Source organism: Medicago truncatula, chromosome 5 (assembly GCF_003473485.1).
Source record: "Medicago truncatula cultivar Jemalong A17 chromosome 5, MtrunA17r5.0-ANR, whole genome shotgun sequence".
Taxonomy (NCBI): domain Eukaryota; kingdom Viridiplantae; phylum Streptophyta; class Magnoliopsida; order Fabales; family Fabaceae; genus Medicago; species Medicago truncatula.
The window spans coordinates 32773590-32792976 of NC_053046.1; the positions used below are offsets into that span (position 1 = coordinate 32773590).

The following is a 19387-nucleotide window of genomic DNA, read 5'->3' on the forward strand; positions in this document are numbered from 1 at the left end:
TTCCTCTCTCTCTAGTTCTTCTTTGCTCTTCAAGATCTCATTTCTCTCTCTACCTCTATCTTAAAATGTTTTGTAAAAGTGTGGTAAAGACCTAATTTCTCTTGAGACTAGTGTTTATATAGTCACTGCTCAAATGAGCTCAACCTTAGTTGTCTTAATGGGCTCAATATTCTTACCAACTAATTCACCGAGTTACTACACATTTAACCATCAAAATAGCAAACAATCACCATCTTTAATTAATTACGACAACTCACTAGTAACTTAGTAATATAATTGTTCCCACTTAAAACGCTAAAATAATAATTCTCATAACCAAAAGACTATTTTAACCTTGCTCACCAAAGACCCAAATACCCCTGAGTCCAAAATAACTAAAATACCTTTCACAAGCCAAAATCCATTAATCCCAAATAAAATACATACAGAACAAATAATCATATACAAGCACATATAAACACACATAATGATAATTAAAATAATTCTAGCGAAAATCGGGCCATTACATGACACGTGTTATGATCTAGTTGGTTTTACGATGTAATTGAAACATGTGGGAAAGAAGGAGGATATAAAAAATATGGGAAATTCTATGGAGAAGTCATTCAATTGACTTTTTCGGTGAAGTTACCCTACATCCAATAATAATGCGTCACATGTCATGTGTGCTGATTGTTGCATGGTATGTATTGTGTACCTGCTCAATATGTTCCATCGTAGACTAGCTTTTTTGAACCATCAGATTAAGCACCTCACTAATGTTATTGTGTTGTTTTTCACACTATACTTATTCCCTTTCTCCTTTTTGACTTTTTCTTCCTTCTATTTCAAAAAATATTTAAATAAACCATTTTATAAAAGCCACATTGGGTAATCCTTTTTATAAAAAATATTTCTTTATTAAAAATAAGGCAAAATTATATTAGAGGTCCTTTATCTTATTTATTTGTAACACTTTAGTTCTTTATCTATTTTTTTCCATTTAAGTCATTTATCTCTCATAAAAGCACATATAAATCTTTTTTCTCATTTTTTTCTAAAAAATACATAATTTTATTTTTTAAAAATATTTTTTTATTAAAAATAAAAATAAAAATCCAAAAATAAGATGAACATGTTCATCATCTTTATCTTCTTCTTTTAAATCTTCATCTTCTTCACTCGGATCTTCATCGTTTCCTTGAACCAAAAAAAATTCTACACAAATATATGTCCAAATATCATAAATTTTTGTTATGTTCACCTCAAATCTTCTTCTAAACACAAAAATCAAAACTCAACTTCTAAATAATTAAATTAGGAATAACTTCCTTTCAAAAAAAAAAATTAGGAACAATAAATTGATAGTTGAGGTTCTGCAAACTACTTTCAATTTAATACAAAGTTTCAATTGTCTCTTTATTCTTTGCATTTACGCTGCCATTGATATTGTTCATTCATGATGCCATTGCTCATTCACGTCTCTAATTTAAATTATTTTTTCTATTTCATTTAGGCTAGCTATTGCATCGTTGAGAACCTTGAGAACTTTGGTTTTATGATTATTTAATGCCATTTATTGTTAGTCTCCATTGTTGTGTCAATTGAATTCCAAATTTCCAATCCTTATTAATTTTTATTGTTGCTACGTATCCCATTGAATTGGTTTCTGCACTTAATGTTTCAATTCCCTTATTTCCTTATTACTGCACTTACGTATCCCATTGAATTTGATTTCCTGCTGCCGTGCCACTTTTTTCGTTATGTTGATTATTCAACTGGGTCGTATCAATTCATTCGCAAATTTAAACATCCGCGTTCTATCTCACAAATCCTTAAATTTCAACATCTTGAGAATGATTGCAAACTCCATGGTATGAGATGATGATTGATTTTTTATGCTGAGGGTTAAAATAAGCCAAACAAATCAGTTCTAGACTACATTGGAAGACTTTGAAACAGTCAGGGTACTACAATTAAACTAATGTGATTAATTGTAATTTTTTTTAAATTAAGTAATTTAATATATTTTTAATTTTTTGGGTTTTTTTTTCTTTCTCATGAAGATGATGAATAAGTTGATGAAAATGATGAATGTATGATAAAGATGTTGTTAAAAATCTGGAAGAGAGAAAATATGTAAATAAAGAAAGAGAAATAAATATGAGAGAGATGAATAAGTGATAGGGTGGAGAGAGAATTGAAATTAGACAAAAAATTATGTGTAGATGGTGTACCATAATACCATAGAGACCAAACAAATCTAACCATTAAGATCATGAAGTAAATCTGTCTATGGTGGAACATATGGAGCAAGTGATCCATATTATAATTTGTCCTTACTTCTGAAGTGTCATCACTTAAAATTTGATTGGCTCATTCAAACGACTTTACCGAAGAAGTCATTTTACTGACTTCTTCGTAGAAGCTCCCTAGTATAACAAATGGAGGATAAAAAATACGTTCATTTGCCAAGTTTAACTTGAAACAAATCAAGAAAGGCCGTGCAAGTTAATTACGCACACCATGAAATAATTCCCTTTTGGCTTATTGATGTGTTTAGCCCTTGCAATTAGGCGGCATTTAAAAATTCGTCCCTGTAATTGCTAATCCTGGCATTTTAACCCTGCAATTGTTAATCGTTTAAAATTTGGTCCTTGGACCAAATTAATCACTGCCACGTCACTAATTTGATGACGTGGCAATCACTGTCACACATGAAATTCCAATTTTGCCCTTAAGAAGAGGACAAAATATTGAAGAAAGAATTGGAAACCCAGGGGTAAATTTGGAATTTCATGTGGCATGGCAGTGATTAAGTGGGGAGAGGGACGAAATTTTAAATGATTAACAATTGCAGGGTTAAAATGCCAGGATTAGCAATTACAGGGACAAATTTTTAAATGCCGCCTAATTGCAAGGGCTAAACACATCAATAAGCCTTCCCTTTTTATTTGGCAATGACCTTTCAAAACATTGCAAAATGAGAAGGATAAACTGTTTTTATGAGAGGATTATGATGTCAGAAACTCATATTTTTTTAATATTTTTAGAAGATAAAAAAACTTTTTTTTGAAGGAAAAAAATAACTCTTATTCTCCATACTATGTAAGAGAGATGTGATTTATGGTTGCTTTTATCTATATCTCATCATATTATGAACTAAAAAATATTGGTTTCTTATGATTCACACACAAAAGTGGTTGCTTCTGTCCTATACAAGGATGTCGAAAGAAGAAGAAACGAAACTTACGAATATAGACACAAAACTGGTCGCTTTCATTTCATTTTCAATATTTCAAAACCGACTCATTTTTCTTAATTTGCGGTTGCCAAAACTATATATGTTTACTTGACTTTGTTTTTTGAAGGAATGTTTACTTGACTTTGTTATAATGTTACGTGAATTCTTCAAATTTAATTTTGTGGTTATAATATTTTTAAAAATGAAAAATATAATAATCATAAGTATTAATTTATCATTAAAAAAGAAAAATAGTCTTAAAAAATTATACAAGATTTCTCTATTTTCTTTTACATTTCCCACCATGAAAGACTTTTCCATTCCATAAGTCAAGGAAAAATGCAACTCATTCATTGTTGGCGAAGATCCTCTTTTTATTCTTCTAGAAGATGAAAAATGCAACTTATATTTTCCTTTAAGTTTAATTTCAAAATAATAGAAAGGCTTCTCATATCTTATCTCCTAGAAAATGAAAGCAAACATTGCTCGCTTGAGAAACAACGTGACTTCCAAGCTCAACCAAATGTTGAGTAGGAAGATGCAGCTAATGATATGGAGATTTGTGTGTTTTGTTTCATCCATTATTGGACTACTCTTTTACGCTCTAAGCTCTTCCTTCAATCATATATGTGGAAAGTGGAGTTTGTTGAAGATAATTCTTTACACTGTTTTCAGTTTCATTATCTGCATCGCGGATTTGATTGCAAACATATGGCAAACGTCGCCAAGTCTTAGGTTCAGAGCTCATTTGGCATTTTTAGTTTTCACAATCACAACTATTTACTCCTATATCTTTGATAAAAAAGATAACGCAAAACCGGATGCATATAGCCTGATATCGCTTGCTGCTTTTGCTGTCATGTCGCTTTGTATGTCAAAGCAAACTCACCTGGGATTTGAGGTTGATCTCCTATATTTTTTTTGTGCATATTTCACTTTACTACTAATGAAAATTAAATTGTTTTTAGTTGTTGTTGGTGCGAGTTTCAGTTATTTTCTCATCATGTTTCGTTTTTACCCGGGTGAAAGCGGACTCCCAATCCAAGATCAACCTTCCATAGGCAATCAAAACGGCGCAGAAAGTGATCCAATTCTGCATTTCATCCCAAATAATACCGCGGCATCAAGTGTTGAAGAAGATCCAATTAGACATTTCTACCAAACCAATCCTAGTAACGAGAACAAGAAGAAGACGATGGTTAGAAAAATCATTGATTGGATTATTGGAAGGGTCTGAATGTGCAAACATAGTTGATGTTGGAGATGAAGATGCAAACCATTGATTGCTAGCTCTTTATTTCGCGTGGAATGATAACTGTGTTATGTTATGTCTGTTGGTGCGTCGTATCTCAGGGTGGGTGTAGTTCCATTTGTTTGTAATTCCAATATTGTGTGTTTAGAATTTCTTGTATCTTTATCCATTTTTTCTTAATAAAAATATTTTGCCGTTAAAAAAGAAAGTGCTGAAAATGATGCAACTATGAATTCTAATGTCCGAAATCTTGCAAGCGTCACTCAAGTCAATTTTCCATTTTACATTTATTTATGAGTTTTTCTAATTACAGCCTGTTTAATTCTGGTTGCACCCCAAAATGACAAAATTACCCTTCCATAAAATTTAATTTTCAAAAAGCATCTTCCTTTTTTCTTGGTTACACCCTAGATCCCTATTCAGTTTAAGTATGTCATGTAAACTTAGTTTCAGTAGGTCATGTAAACCGAATTTAAGTGTACATTTAAAAGTTCAACATTGTTCAATGATTCTACGTAATCTCAGTTTAAGTATGTACATGTAAACTTATTTTAAGTAGGTCATGTAAACTAAGTTTAAGTGTACATACTTAAACTCAATTTAAATAGATCATGTAAACTTAGTTTAAGTAGCTCATGTAAACTGAGTTTAAGTATAGATACTTAAACTCAGTTTAAGTAGGTCATGTAAACTCAGTTTAAGTAGGTCATGTAAACTGAGTTTAAGTGTACATCTAAAAGTTCAACCTTGTTCAATGATTATACGTAATATCAGTTTAAGTATGTACATGTAAACTTAGTTTAAGTAGGTCATGTAAACTGAGTTTAAGTGTACATACTTAAACTCAGTTAAGTAGGTTATGTAAACTAAGTTGAAGTAGATTATGTAAACTAAGTTTACATGAACCTACTTAAACTGAATTTAAGTTAACCTCAACAATGTAAAACTGAAACTGTCGTATAGTGCAGTTGAACAAGAAGAAGAAAATTGAAACCAGCGTTATTGAAAAAGAAGAAAAAATTCACTTATTTATATGCAATCGAGTATGAATGAAAGATGTTTTGATTCACTCTTTAATCTTCCATAAGGATATTGTTTGATCGTTGGTGGTTGAAAGAGAATGGAATTTTAGAGTGACAATGAATGAAATCAAGATTTTAAAAAATATATATATAAAAAGACAATTTTGGTATTATCAAAAACTTTTTAAAAAAACTGGATGTAACCAGAAATATATAGGGTGTGAATAGAAAAACTCCCATCTCATCATAATTACTTCGAATACCAATACCAAAATTAATTAAAGTCAATCAAATGGCAATACCAATACATACCGGTAATACCAATACTAGTACTCCAATACTCAATTCGTTAAAAAAAAGTAGCAGTATTGGAATTCAATGTTGTAAATGGCATTATTAGTATTTTTTTGCTTCTGTTATCAAAATACATACTGCCAATACTAAAAAGTTTCAGTATTGGAATTCAATGGAGTAAATTTTTGAAGGAAGGAAATGGCATGCTTCAGTTATCAACTCTTTAATTTCGCAAATCATCAACTTTCACGGACTTTCTTTTGTTTTCCATTTTTTTTTAATTCTAAGGCAAAATTACACTTTTAGTCTCTTAACTTAATTTCAGGTAACAGTTTGGTCCTTTATCTTTTTTTCATTTCAATTTGGTCTTTTTTGTCCAATTTCATATGAATTTTTAAGCTTAAAATTCATGATTTTATTTTCTTATCGTCTTTCAATCTTCAAATCTATGAAGTGTTAAAGGTAGTAATTATTTAATTGATATGTTGGATTAAATATTATAAAAGAAAATTCGGTAAAAGAAATATGAAATTTTTAGTACATTGGCATGTAGTTTCATCACACATTGCAAAATACTTCCTCATATACGACGTTAGACATTACATTGGTATCTTCACCATCTTCATCAGTGATCAATATCTTTAGTCCTTCTCTGGATGTAACTCTTGAAAAAGCAACATACAACTGTCCGCGAGAAAATACAGGTGTTGGTAGATATACACAAACATGTTTAAGCGACTGCCCTTGACTTTTGTTAATTGTCATTTCAAATGATACAGTCAAAGAAAATTATCTTCGTTGAAACTTTAAGGGAATACTGACATCTGAAGGCGATATAGATAGCCTGGATACAAAAACCTGATCACCAAACTGTGTTGTGTGTGAAACTTACCACGGTTTAGGTTTTTTTTTTGTTGAGAGAAACACGGTTTAGGGCTTGGTATATATCGCCAAGTTTACATGGAAATTAGGGTTTGTAAATGTATTAAATAAGTGTAGAAAATATTGTCAAAAAAAAGGCAACAAGATAGGATTGAAATTGGTGCGATGCATTTTTTTAGTATTAAATAAGTGTAGAAAATATTTCCTTAAAAAAAAGTGTACAAAATATTATAAAAAAAAAAAAAAAAGGCAAGAGGATAGGAATGAAATTGGTGCGATGCATTTTTTTAGATGGAATTTGTTAGGTTAAATTACTGTTAACCTAATACAGCAAATGAACGGGAAAATATTAGGTTAAATTGTTGCAGACCTAAAAAAATTAATAAATAAAGTTTTTTTGAGAGAAACACATATTAGGGTTTGGTATATATAGCCAATGGAAATTAGGATTTGTAAACGTATTAAATAAGTGTAGAAAATATTGTCAAAAAAAAAAAACCAAGAGGATAGGAATGAAATTGGTGCGATGCATTTTTTAGATGAAATTTGTTAGGTTAAATTACTGCTAACCTAATACAGCAAATGAGCGGGAAAATATTAGGTTAAATTACTGCAGACCTAACAAAATTAATAAATAAGGATAATTTGGTAAAATAAATATGAAATTTTTAGTACATTGGCATGTAGTTTCATCGCACATTGTGAAATACTTCCTCATATGCGACGTTAGATGTTACATTGGTACTTCACCATCTTCATCAGTGATCAATATCTTTAGTCCTTCTTTGGATGTAACTCTTGAAACAACAACATACAACTGTCCGTGAGAAAATACAGGTGTTGGTAGATATTGAAGGTGAGAAAAACACAAGAAGGGGGGTTGAATTGTGTTGGTTTTTTCTTCGTTTTCTCCTAAGCTGAAAACACTGATCAGAAGCAAATAGAGTTCTAATTTTGAAGTGATGTTCAGGACTAGATGCAGCGGATAAAACAGAGAGAGAGAGAGAGAGAGAGAGAGAGAGAGAGAGAGAGAAAAAAGAAAGACACAAAACAATTATACAGGTTCCTTCCACAGACCAGAAGTCAGTCATGTCCCCCTTGCACTTCCAAGGAGAGTTCACTATGTAATATCTGATTACAATTGCTCACTGCTAAAACTACAAAGAGACTTCAAATGCTCAAGCACAGCTGCAAGAGACTTCCTATGCTCCTGAACACAATCAAGAGACTTCTAATTCTCAAGCACAACTACAAGAGACTTCTAAATTCAAATAGAATTACAAGAAAAATGTTTGAGGTTGAACACTTGATATAAAATCAGTGGTGTTCACAATAGAAATCAGATACAGACTCTTAAGACTCTAGAATTTCTAAGATATGAACTTTAATAAGAAATTGTATGTGAACTTTTGAATGCAGAACAATTTCAGCAGAGTTTTGGCACTTTGTAAATTGTTGTTGAGTCATTTTTCATGCATTACCATTCTCTGAGTCTTCACTCCTTTTTATAGAGGTGTGAAAGAGACGTTGTGAATTGCCAGCATATCAAAATAGAGTCGTTTGAAGCTTTGATCAATCACCAATGATTGCCTGAAGATATTCTTAAGAGTTTGATTCTACCAGAAGATTATGTTTAGGTAGCATGATTATTATTTAATGTCTTTATTTTGTTGAAATTTAAGTTTAATTCTTGTTAGTTTGCTGAATATGTCGGCATTAAAGTGTCTTATACTTAGTGTAAAGATTTACAAGAATTTTTGAAAAGTCAAATAATGAAGATAACACAACATGTATTTTACCGAAACAACTATATATGTTTTCACGTTGAATTTCCTTGTATAAGAAGTGTGTGACATAAGGGAGTGCACCTCTAAGATGTTGTTTTGTGCTTGATCATGCTTCTCTGTCAATTGAAACTTGTTAGTTGGCAGTGCAGTAGGATTAAGTTCAAAAGAATGTGTTGGAATGCATTCCTTTACGTCGCTACTCATCTTATATGAGGGAATTCGATGTGATAACCTATATTCTTGATTTTGTAGAATACATGTGTTGTGTTCTCTTCATTCTTTTGAATATTCAAAGGATGTTGCAAATCTCTACCCGTAGTATAAGACACTTTAATGCCAAAATTTTCGGCAAACTTTCAAGAATATAATTTAAACCCGACATCATTATGATACCACATATTTAGGGAGAATGTAATGAAATTTAGATGAAATTAAAACTAAATAAAATTGTGTATTTTTTGAATTGATTTTGTTTACTTGTGCAACTTTATTCGAATGTATTCAATACAAAACTTTATTCAATACAAAACATTATTCAAATTTATTCAATACCAAAATGTACCCAAATGAGATATTACACGCCATTACATTTAATCATCTCCCTCTTCACTTAAGTCAATTGGGTTGTCCTTAACGGTTCCTGGGACACCTGCTTTTGGCTAGCGATCAAAATAACACGTCTTTCCGCTCCTTCTCATCTTGTTGAAATTGTACACTGACACTTCACCTTGCTTTTTTGTCGGGATCCTTCGCATTCGATATTGTGCCATGTCACGGTGGTTTTTGCTTTCTTCTTCTCACCCTCCTTTTTCAATTGAGCATCACCTTGTTTCTGAGACATCTCTACACAATGTTAAAATCAATGGTCAAAACCTTCTCTAATCCAAAAAATTCTACCACAAATACCTAACAGTTTGAAACAATTCCTAACAATTACTTACAATTTCTACCCCAATTCAATCAATTATACTTTAATCAACATCTAACTATTCTATCAATTCTATTTCACGCTGGCTTAAGTTAGGTAGCGAGTATAACTTAAGTCACGTTGCGTGTAACATCTACATGAGTTAACGCACGCGGAGGTATTTTGGATTGTTCACTTGGGAATGAGCAAAATTTGATTGGAGAAGTGCAATTTTCTTTGATATTAGTCCATCCCATTACAAAAAGCCCATAAACCAAAGTCAACCCACGTAATCAATTCCAACCGTAAAATCCTAAAATTTCGCTTCCGCTTTCCCCATCATCTCATAATTTAAGCGCTCTCTTCTCACTCCATTTTCACCATGGACCTAAAAAAAACTAGGTCAACAACCACGCCTCTGGTTATTTTGTTACCACTGATTCATCTTCTGGTGACGCCGTTACAGTCAGTGTTGATTCATCCACCTCCTCTGGTCGTACCATAACTGTTTCCGGCGATTCAAATTCCATTAGAACTCGTAACAAATCCAAATCCAGATAGAAGACGAATCGGAATGTTGAAAAGAAGAGAGTATGTTAAGCTGTTCCGATGAATGTTGACGGTAACAGCGGTGATGATGAAGTTTCAAACTCTAAATTTCTTGGAGATCCGGTTCCTGATGAATAAACTAAACGGCGCTGGCCAAAGCGGTATCTAGAGCCGGTAACTATCTTGATTGCACATGCAATTATAAAATAATTGAAATTTGAATATGAAAGTGAGAATGTTCTGCGATTTGTATTTTGTAAATGATAGAGAATGTGATAAACTGAACTGAACGTGTGTAAATGTAGATCCATGTTGAAATTGAATTTTTCTTTAGGATATAGTAAAGATGAAATGGATACATGAATCACATACTCTTTGAATTAGGCATGTCCATTGTCGGATAGGGATCGTGTCCGACACACCTACGACATAACACCGACACATGATTATATTAAATTACATCATTTTCTAAAATTATTATGGTTGTTGACGTGCCCGTGTCGTGTCCGGCCATGTCTGAGTTTGTGATTCATAGATTAGATATGTTGATACGAAATGCAATAATATTGTTTTCATAAGTGTTAATGACTATAATGTCCTACTTTCAAGTGAACTCTTAGAATTTGTTGCTATTTTTTTATTACAAAACTCTTGTAATTTCATCTTAACGATCTTTGGTATCAAAATTAAATGCGTAAACTCTTGAATATCCAAACATAATTGTATTCACCTGCTATGATGAATCCATAATTTGAGTACATAACTATTTTTTTTGGTTAATTCAAAATATGAGATTGATCTTTTTTTTTTTTTTTTTTTTATATTCAGGGTGAGAAAGGAGGAGAGAGTTATATTTGTAAAATTATAGAGATGTTCGAATCAGTTGATGGAGAATTGTTCTTTAGGGCGCAATGCTATTACCGAGCTAAGGACACTTGATGGAGAGAGTTATATTTGTAAAATTATAGAGATGTTCAAGTCAGTTGATGGAGAATTGTTCTTTAGGGCGCAATGGCAATACCGAGCTAAGGACACTATAAGTTAACTCATTACGGCAAGAATTCAATTACAATTATTAACTTGGTTTGGGAGTTGGGACCTTAGACTGTGCTCTTCCTCTCAAGTTCGATCTTTCCAAATGCCAATTTTGATGGACTACTTTAGCTTCTTCAATTAGGTTTATATACGACTACATTTAATTTCAGTTGGATTTTGATTCTAAGAAAGAAACAATTCCACCATTTGATTACTACCGTGGTACTCTCTATCTTTTGCCGTACTCTACTTTGCTAAATTTCGACCTATACAAATTTGCAATTCAGAAAACAAGGACATTCTTAGCGAGATTTCCTCAACAGTTTCTTCTCATCCTAAAGTAAATGGAAAATCATTTATGAACACAAATATGGTTAACACTAAAAAACCAGAGCTGAAGTTGCTAGACTTGTATTCTGGTTGCGGTGGGATGTCAACTGATTTATGTCAAGGTGGTCTGTTATCCAGTTCGAAGATGGTTATTGTGTGTTTTATTTACTTTGCATATGAAAACAATCACTTGAATACTATATGTTTTCGTTCTTGTTCTCATATGATATTATTTGTTATTTTAATAGAGATGGGCAGTAAATATGAATGAACATGAATGTATCATTCATTAACTAAACCTTCCTGAGACTAAGGTAATTGTGTGTTATTCTGTTTTATATTCATGCATGTTAATTACTGACTTAGTCGGCTCATTATGCTACACTTCAAAAATACATGCGTGTTCTTCTTTTCCCTAAAGTTAGAGGGTCAGAAATGCACTTAAACAACTCTTTATTTTTGAAGTGTAGCATAAGGAGCCGACTAAGCCAATAATTAACATGTATGAATACAAAACATAATAACATATAATTACCTCTCAGTCTCAAAATGGTTTAGTTAAAGAATCATACATGCATGTTCATTCATATCTACCGCCCATCTCTATTAAAATAACAACGAATGATATCATATCAAAACAAGAACAAAAACATGTATTCAAGTTATTGTTTTCATATGCAAGGTAAATAAAACTCACAGTAACCATCTTCGAAATGGATAGCATACCACCTTGACATAAACCAGTTGACATCCCACCGCAACCTGAATACAAGTCTAGCAACTTCAGCTCTAGTTTTTCAGTGTTAGCAATATTTGTGTTCAGCTATGATCTTCCATTTACTTTAATATGAAGAAACTGTTGAGGAAATCTCGCTAAGAATGTACTTGTTTTCTGAATTGCGAATTTGTAATGAAAGAAGGGATTAAATTTGAAAAATAAATGTAAAATTGAAAAATAAGTATGGTTAATAAATGTGTTTGAAGTTGAAATTAAACTTGGTCGAAATTTAGCAAATGAGAGTAGGACAAAAGATAGAGAGTGTCACAATAATAGTCACATGGTGGAATTGTTTCTTTCTTAGCATCAAAATCCAGCTGAACTTAAATGTAGTCGTTTATAAACCCAATTGAAGAAGCTAAAGTAGTCCACCTAAATTAACATCATGAAAGATCGAACTTGAGACCATGAGGAAGAGCACATTCCAAGGTCCCAACTCCCAAGCCAGGTTAATTGAATTATTGCAGCTAAAAATTTAATTGCATCGTTGGAGTTTAAAATTTATAAAAGAGACTCAATAGTTTGTTTACAAACATCAAATAAAATTGAAAATTTGTCAATTACATTTTCAACTTGTACTAGCCAATAAAAAATATGAAACAAATGATATAATGACATCCCGTACAAAGGCCAAGAGAAAATTAGAGAAATTAGAGAAACGGTAGTTAAATGCTTGCAAATTGAGATATTTCTCAAGAGCAATCATATTCAAAAGATCCAGAATGTATAATACATGGACCCTATTTATACAGTTTATTATGCTTTAGCCATAAATAACACTATTCATTCCTAAACTCACAAAAACTAACAGACTATAACTAACTAACTAATTTCTAACCGATCATCTAACACAATCAGCATCGAAATACTGTAACCGAAACAGATGATTGAGTTGAGCTTGAATGCCAGACATTCCATACATGATATACTCGTCGGCATTTTTACCAAGAACTTTGTCAAACCTCTCGCAATGAAGTTTTCATAAGCCGGCAACAACAAGTTTTCCACAGAAATTATTATTTGTTTCCTTAGTTGTCATAAAAAACACGCCATGTAGATTGAATTTCACACATCTCCCTAAACTTCTGATTGAACAAACTGAGTTTGTCTTTCATTGAATCTGCTTCAGAATTTTGTGCCACTGACTCGTTGATATCCATCTTCAAAATATCTATCACCTTATTCCATGAGCTTCTAGAATAGAGTTCAAAATATTGCCTCGTATTTTTACAGAATCTAATATCCCAAAAGGTTTCCAATTTGCACTCAACCGGGCCTAGATTATTCATCATGAAAAAGTATCGCAAATCAAGGTCCTCATAAATTTATGACTTGGCTTCCAAATTTCTCTCAAACTGCTTCATTACAAGTTCCACCTGCGAATAGAATACGGAAGATGTTCCCTCTCCATCACCAACAACCAACGGGTATTCTCGTAAAAATTTCTCCAAATTATGTTTTGACCAAAAAACCATAACGATGTAGCCAGTGGCTTCACAGAGCATCGGATGAATTCCACCATTGACCCAACTATCTAACCCTGCATCTAGTGTAAGAAAGACCAGATTCCCAATTTCCATGAAAATGTCTCTACTTACTTCACCCAATCCGTTCTTTACTTTTATTGCTTCATTCAACAATGAACTAGGAAACAATGATTCGAACTCAGGAATCAGATCACACAACGTCTCAAACATGTCAAGGACTTTACAAGTTATAAACTGCTGCATAATGTTGTTGTCAATATTGGTATTTTCATGTTGTGAATCGACTTGAATGATTACACACGTTGTTCTTCAAGTCCAAGACATTGAGTTTCTTCTGTAACATTTAAGGAAGAGAAAGAAGACCGAAGAATAATAAGACAGTAGCTATAACAAACTCCAACAATAGATAACAGTAATTTAATCTTCGTGAGTTGTACAATTAAATATCCTAGGTAAAAGTAAATAAGATCGACTTCAAATCCGCACTGAATTTGGCTCGACAAGCTAAGCGACATGATAGCAAAGGCAGCACATGTTATTAGACTATATGCATCTGGTTTTCCATTCACCACTTTACCAAAGAAAAATGAATAGACAGAGGTGATTGTTAATACCAGAAAAGCTGTATGAGCTTTGAACCGAAGCCTTCTTGAGTTTTGCCATATATGTGCATACAAAATCATGAGGCAGATGATGAAACTGAAAAGAATTACCTTCAACAAATTCCAATTTCCAAATAGATGGTTGAACGAAGAGCTTAGAGCATAACAAAGCAATCCAATAACAGCTGAAACAAAGCTAACAAATCTCCACACTTTTGCCTTCAACAGCCACATCCGAATTCGGATGATCATGGGTATCAATGAATGATACAACAAGAATATTTAAAAATAAGAATTATTAATAGTAGTTTCTATTTTCTACTTTAAAAATATTTATCAGGACAAATCTAACAACACCTTATATGTTATTGTTTGTTTTTATACAACAGTAGAAAGAGCGTATTACCTAAACAGTGCAGATTTCCCATATTATTATCCAGAAAGTGTGCACAAACAGCATTACTCTTGCTCATACTAAATAAGTGGGAAGTAGGTTTTTGGTCACTTTCCTCGGAATTTCCTATCAATAAAAAATATTGGCTTTCCGTCCATATTGACTTAATTCCAAATAAAACTTCAATTCGTTGCTGGTGAGGAGCCAATTCTATTTGTCAAAAACTCATTGTTCTGATGTTTTAGCTGTCCATTTTGTATTTTTTTTTTCTTGTTTTTCACTATCAAATCAATATTTTTTAGTCAACATCTTAAATTCAATCAAATACTCAAGTAAACACAAAATAAAACTCACAGAAATAGAGAACAATAGCTCTTGAAAAGTAGAATTGTTGACTTTGAAATGAACACTAGATTCCCATAATTGTAAGATCCAAATAGTTGACATTGAACGCAGAAAATAACTTTTTTTTTAAATTTGTAGAAATATCAAAACAAAATAATTATCAAAACAAAATTGATGAATCAAAATACAACAAGATTCAGAATTATCATAGATAGAACAACAAGATTCGGAGAATTTTGATGAAGCAGAATTATTATGAATAACTGTCAACGAAACTAGGGTAAATAACCTAGGAAGCAGTGTACCCTAACAATTAATCAAACATTATACCTTAAAAATTGATGAGTTAAAACATAAAACATAAAATTTAGAAAATCGATCTTAAAAATTTTAAAAATTGAGGAATCAATGTACCTTAAAATGAAGAAGTGAGAATTAGATTGGTAATTACTTCATCAACTTCCTGTCAATTGATATTTTTTTACTGTTCTGTAGAACCGTACACCTGCGGATTTGTACCAACTATCCAAATAAAATTACTTAAGATCCACTTCAAATTTGCACTGAATTTGTCTCAACACGCTAAGTGAAGATATTTCAGCATAACTTTTGACTTTAAGAGCTTCTCTATTCACATGTTCACACTAGTCTACCACCATAATCGGTAGCCATAGAATTAATCCTATAAAAAATACTATGTTTGGTATTATAAGGTGCAATTCTCCAACCCTCTAACAGTAACTCAACTCTCATCATAAGTATTCAAATTCTAAACATATGATTATATGGTCCAATTACTAACTACTACTTTTCAAGGACAACTGTCCAAGTCTTATTTGCAATACAAATTCAACGTATATTGTCATTAAATATATTTTTCTAGTCATAAAAACTGAATAATTTTCATTCACTTGATTATGCATTTTTTCCTACCTCTAACCCCTCTCTGACTCTAAGGAAAACATATCAGTCTTAGAATCCAAATAGAAATTAACGCACTACCCTTTAAAAAACTATGCCCATAAGAATTTCCAATAGACTAATACAGAAAAATCAATGGAGAATTTTAGGATTTTTTTCAAGTATTATGGGATTCATTTCTTATGCAAGCAGCTCTTCTTTCAATCATCTTTTTGGAAAGTGGAACTTCATCAAAATCATTATTTACACAGTGGTAAGTTTCAGTATCAGTAGCATGATGTTATTTTTGAAAAAATGGAAACTTTCAAAGAGATTCTTGCTGAGAGCTCATTTGGGTGTTCTTGTTTTGTTGCTCACATCTTTGTACTCTTTTGTCTCCGATAAAGCTTCGAACGAAAAACCAGACCTATTGAGCATGATTTCTTGTGTTGCCTTTGCTTTAATGTCTTTTTGCTTATCAAGACAGATCGATCTTGGTTTTGAATCTGATCTCCTCAATTTCTTCCTTGGAATTTTAACCGTTCAATTGATGAAGATCAATTTGATTCTATCTATTGTTGCTGCAATCTTATGTTATTCTCTTATTGTTCTTCGTTCGAAATTGGGTTCGAGGCATGAAATAGGAACTTTGAGAGTAGAAGATGATGTAGCTATAGAAATTGATGGTGTAGATAACAATAGAAATGAATTTCAATCTGATTATAGTAATGGTCGCCAACAAAATAAGTCGTCAGTAAGAAGGATGAATCATGATGATGGGTATAATTGGAAAAAGTATGAAGAGAAAGTAGCAAAAGGAAGTGAAAATCAAAGAAGCTATTATAAATGTACATGGCCTAATTGTTTTGTGAAGAAAAAGGTTGAGAGAACAATAGATGGAGAAGTTATTGAGACACTATACAAAGGTACACATAATCATTGGAAGCCAACGTCTTCAATGAAGAGGAATTCATCATCTGAGTATCTTTATTCACTTTTACCTTCCGAGACGGGCTCCATTGACTTGCAAGATCAATCATTTGGAAGTGAACAATTGGATTCTGATGAAGAACCTACGAAGTCTTCGGTATCGATATGAAATGTTTTCATATTGAATTTTATTTGGAAGTCGCTCATTTTTATTTTTTTAACGGAAAATATTAGTATGTTGGTTGTTATGTTAGTATTTTCTCCTTTACCAAGGTTCGAACATTTACTCATTAGCTCTTTTAATCTCTTAGTTGAACCATGTGTCTTATAGAGAGGTAATAACTTATCTATTTTTGTAAAGATAAACCTTGATATTTTATCCCTTCTACTTTGTTGGGATTAATGACATGGTGTGTTAGGAATTTATGATAGTTTAGTCTTTTTTTGCTAGTTACTTAGCTTCATCATTTATATATATATATCATAGATTTTACTACTACAAATGAATGAATTACAAAGACTCCAAATGGATTTCATATTCTTTGAACTATATACAAATGAAGTAGGAAGCTCTAGTCTTCAATCAAATTTACAATTCCTATGAAATTGGAACTTTGGTAGAACTTCCAATTCTAAATACTTTGCAATATATTTGTTGGTTGCTTCACTTGGATGCACACTGTCCCAAAATACATATTTTGAAGCGTCATCACATACAGGTGTGAGTTCATTACACAATGGAGTTACTTCAAATGTGCCAGTTCCACAACACCCTTTGTTTGTTTCCTTGAAACCTGTATAATAAAATGTTAAAAGATACATAAATAAATACTATAGGTAACAAATGTTTGTTCACCTTCTCTCAAAAAAAAAAAAATGTTTGTTTACCTTTTTCCTTCAAAAAAACAAAATGTTTGAAGGAAAAGAAAAGGGAAAGGGAAGACTTTGGAGGGAATGTGAGAGAGAAAAGAGAGAAATTTCCGGCCTTATTTGAGAGATTGGTTTTCTAGAGTATGGAAAGAAAATATTTATGACTAACATATTCTTAATTTTGAGAATATTATAAAGACGTTGAAAGAATTTTGAATAATTTATCTAAACTCTTTAAAACTTTCTAAAAAAATTCTCAAGTGCATTTTTCATTACCAAGAAATATAAAACTTCAATTTCAAGTTGAGGACTATCCCATTCTTCCTTTTTCATTTCATTATTCCTTATTCTTAAAGCTCCATTTTAAACTCCAAGCCAAAGCCTTAACTTAATTTTTTCTGTTACTTTTAAAATATTCAAGCTTGAAATTTATATATATTTTTTGGTTTCCTATAATAGATAATTATATTCGAGATACTATCAGATACTAAATATAGGTTCCTCATTTGCGACCCTATAAGACTCTAGCCTTTTCTAGTAGACTGAATCCTGATTGAGCTTTATCTTTTTGTGGAATAACGAACGTTTTTAAAGTTCAAACAAATTTAAAGAAAAAATCTTAACCGTCATACCTAAAGAATAAAATATTTAACATAATTTTTTGAAAAAAGACAAAGATCGTCGCCCATTAAATTTATCTCTGTTGGCCAATTTTTCTTTAGCAATTACCATTATCAATTCAATTAATTTGTCGATGATTATTTTGCTTGACTTAGACAGATGAGAGTTAAGAGTTTTAAATCTATCTTATAAATAGAGATGGTTAAAATGGCTGCTAGTGGATTACAATTCCACATTAGAAAGAAGTTACTTAATCATCATTTGATTGATCTAGCATAACTTGGAGAATTTTTTTGACAAATTGAACATAAAAGGGAAGGAAAAAATAATAATATTGATGAATGTAGCTCACCATATTTTTCAGGGTGTTTGATAAGACCAATCAAGGGATCATATATGTTTGTATAAATAACTCTGCTTCCTGGAAGCATTGCTTGTAATTGAAGTAAACGTCTTGCCAATTTTTGGCTGTAATCCTTAGCCTCTAAATTCTCTTCCTTCACACATTTATAACGATCCTTTACAAACTTGGCTGTTATTTGAATAGGTATGCAACCAATAGAAGGAAGCCCAGTCACAGCAAATTTTCTGCATCCCAACTCGTATAGTTCCTACAAAAAAAAAATTAAGAAAAAAATTCAAATCATGATAAAAAAAGCATATGTTAAAAAGAATTAATATTAATATTTATTTATGTTACTTTTTGTTAGAAAATTTAAAGAATTAAATAAACATCACAATTTATTTTTGAGTTTTTCTAATTACACCCTGTTTAATTCTTGTTGCACTCTAAAATGACAAAATTACCCTTCCATAAAATTTAATTTTCAAAAAGCATCTTCGTTTTTTCTTGATTACACCCTAAAATCCCTCTTCAGTTTAAGTAGGTCATGTAAATTTAGTTTCAGTAGGTCATGTAAACTGAGTTTAAGTGTACATACTTAAACTCAGTTTAAGTAGGTCATGTAAACCGAGTTTAAGTGTACATTTAAAAGTTCAACTTTGTTCAATGATTCTACGTAATCTCGGTTTAAGTATGTACATGTAAACTTATTTTCAGTAAGTCATGTAAACTAAGTTTAAGTGTACATACTTAAACTCAGTTTAAGTAGGTCATGTAAACTGAGTTTAAGTAGGTCGTGTAAACTGAGTTTAAGTGTACATCTAAAAGTTCAACCT

The 19387-nt window shown here is 31.6% G+C and overlaps 2 protein-coding genes and 1 non-coding gene across 3 annotated transcripts; 2 read left to right on the plus strand and 1 right to left on the minus strand.

The window, feature by feature from the left end:
* The first annotated feature begins 3765 nt into the window (after positions 1 to 3765).
* LOC11409596 (uncharacterized) lies at positions 3766 to 4660 on the plus strand. Its single transcript, XM_003615882.4, has one exon. It carries the CDS (start codon positions 3771 to 3773, stop codon positions 4458 to 4460), a length of 690 nt encoding a protein of 229 aa, XP_003615930.2. The 5' UTR covers positions 3766 to 3770; the 3' UTR covers positions 4461 to 4660.
* Positions 4661 to 12630: 7970 nt separating this feature from the next.
* LOC11416714 (uncharacterized) lies at positions 12631 to 15592 on the minus strand. The gene is made up of 3 exons (XR_005646227.1): positions 15302 to 15592; positions 14260 to 14822; positions 12631 to 14050 (listed from the first exon to the last, which is right to left on the minus strand). It is a non-coding gene; the product is annotated as an uncharacterized protein (transcript).
* Positions 15593 to 15935: 343 nt separating this feature from the next.
* On the plus strand, positions 15936 to 17153 carry LOC11415730 (probable WRKY transcription factor 40). The gene is made up of 2 exons (XM_039834169.1): positions 15936 to 16061; positions 16195 to 17153. The coding sequence occupies exons 1-2, from the start codon at positions 15944 to 15946 to the stop codon at positions 16884 to 16886; spliced, it is 810 nt and encodes a 269-aa protein (XP_039690103.1). The 5' UTR covers positions 15936 to 15943; the 3' UTR covers positions 16887 to 17153.
* The last annotated feature ends 2234 nt before the right edge of the window (positions 17154 to 19387 follow it).

What these genes read in the sequence shown, in the direction of transcription:
- LOC11415730 (XM_039834169.1), top strand. Translation starts at nt 15,944, where the DNA reads ATGGAGAATTTTAGGATTTTTTTCAAGTATTATGGGATTCATTTCTTA. An exon ending in AAATCATTATTTACACAGTG is followed by an intron (nt 16,062 to 16,194) that starts GTAAGTTTCAGT and finishes TCTCCGATAAAG; the next exon opens with CTTCGAACGAAAAACCAGAC.
- LOC11409596 (XM_003615882.4), top strand. Translation starts at nt 3,771, where the DNA reads ATGATATGGAGATTTGTGTGTTTTGTTTCATCCATTATTGGACTACTC.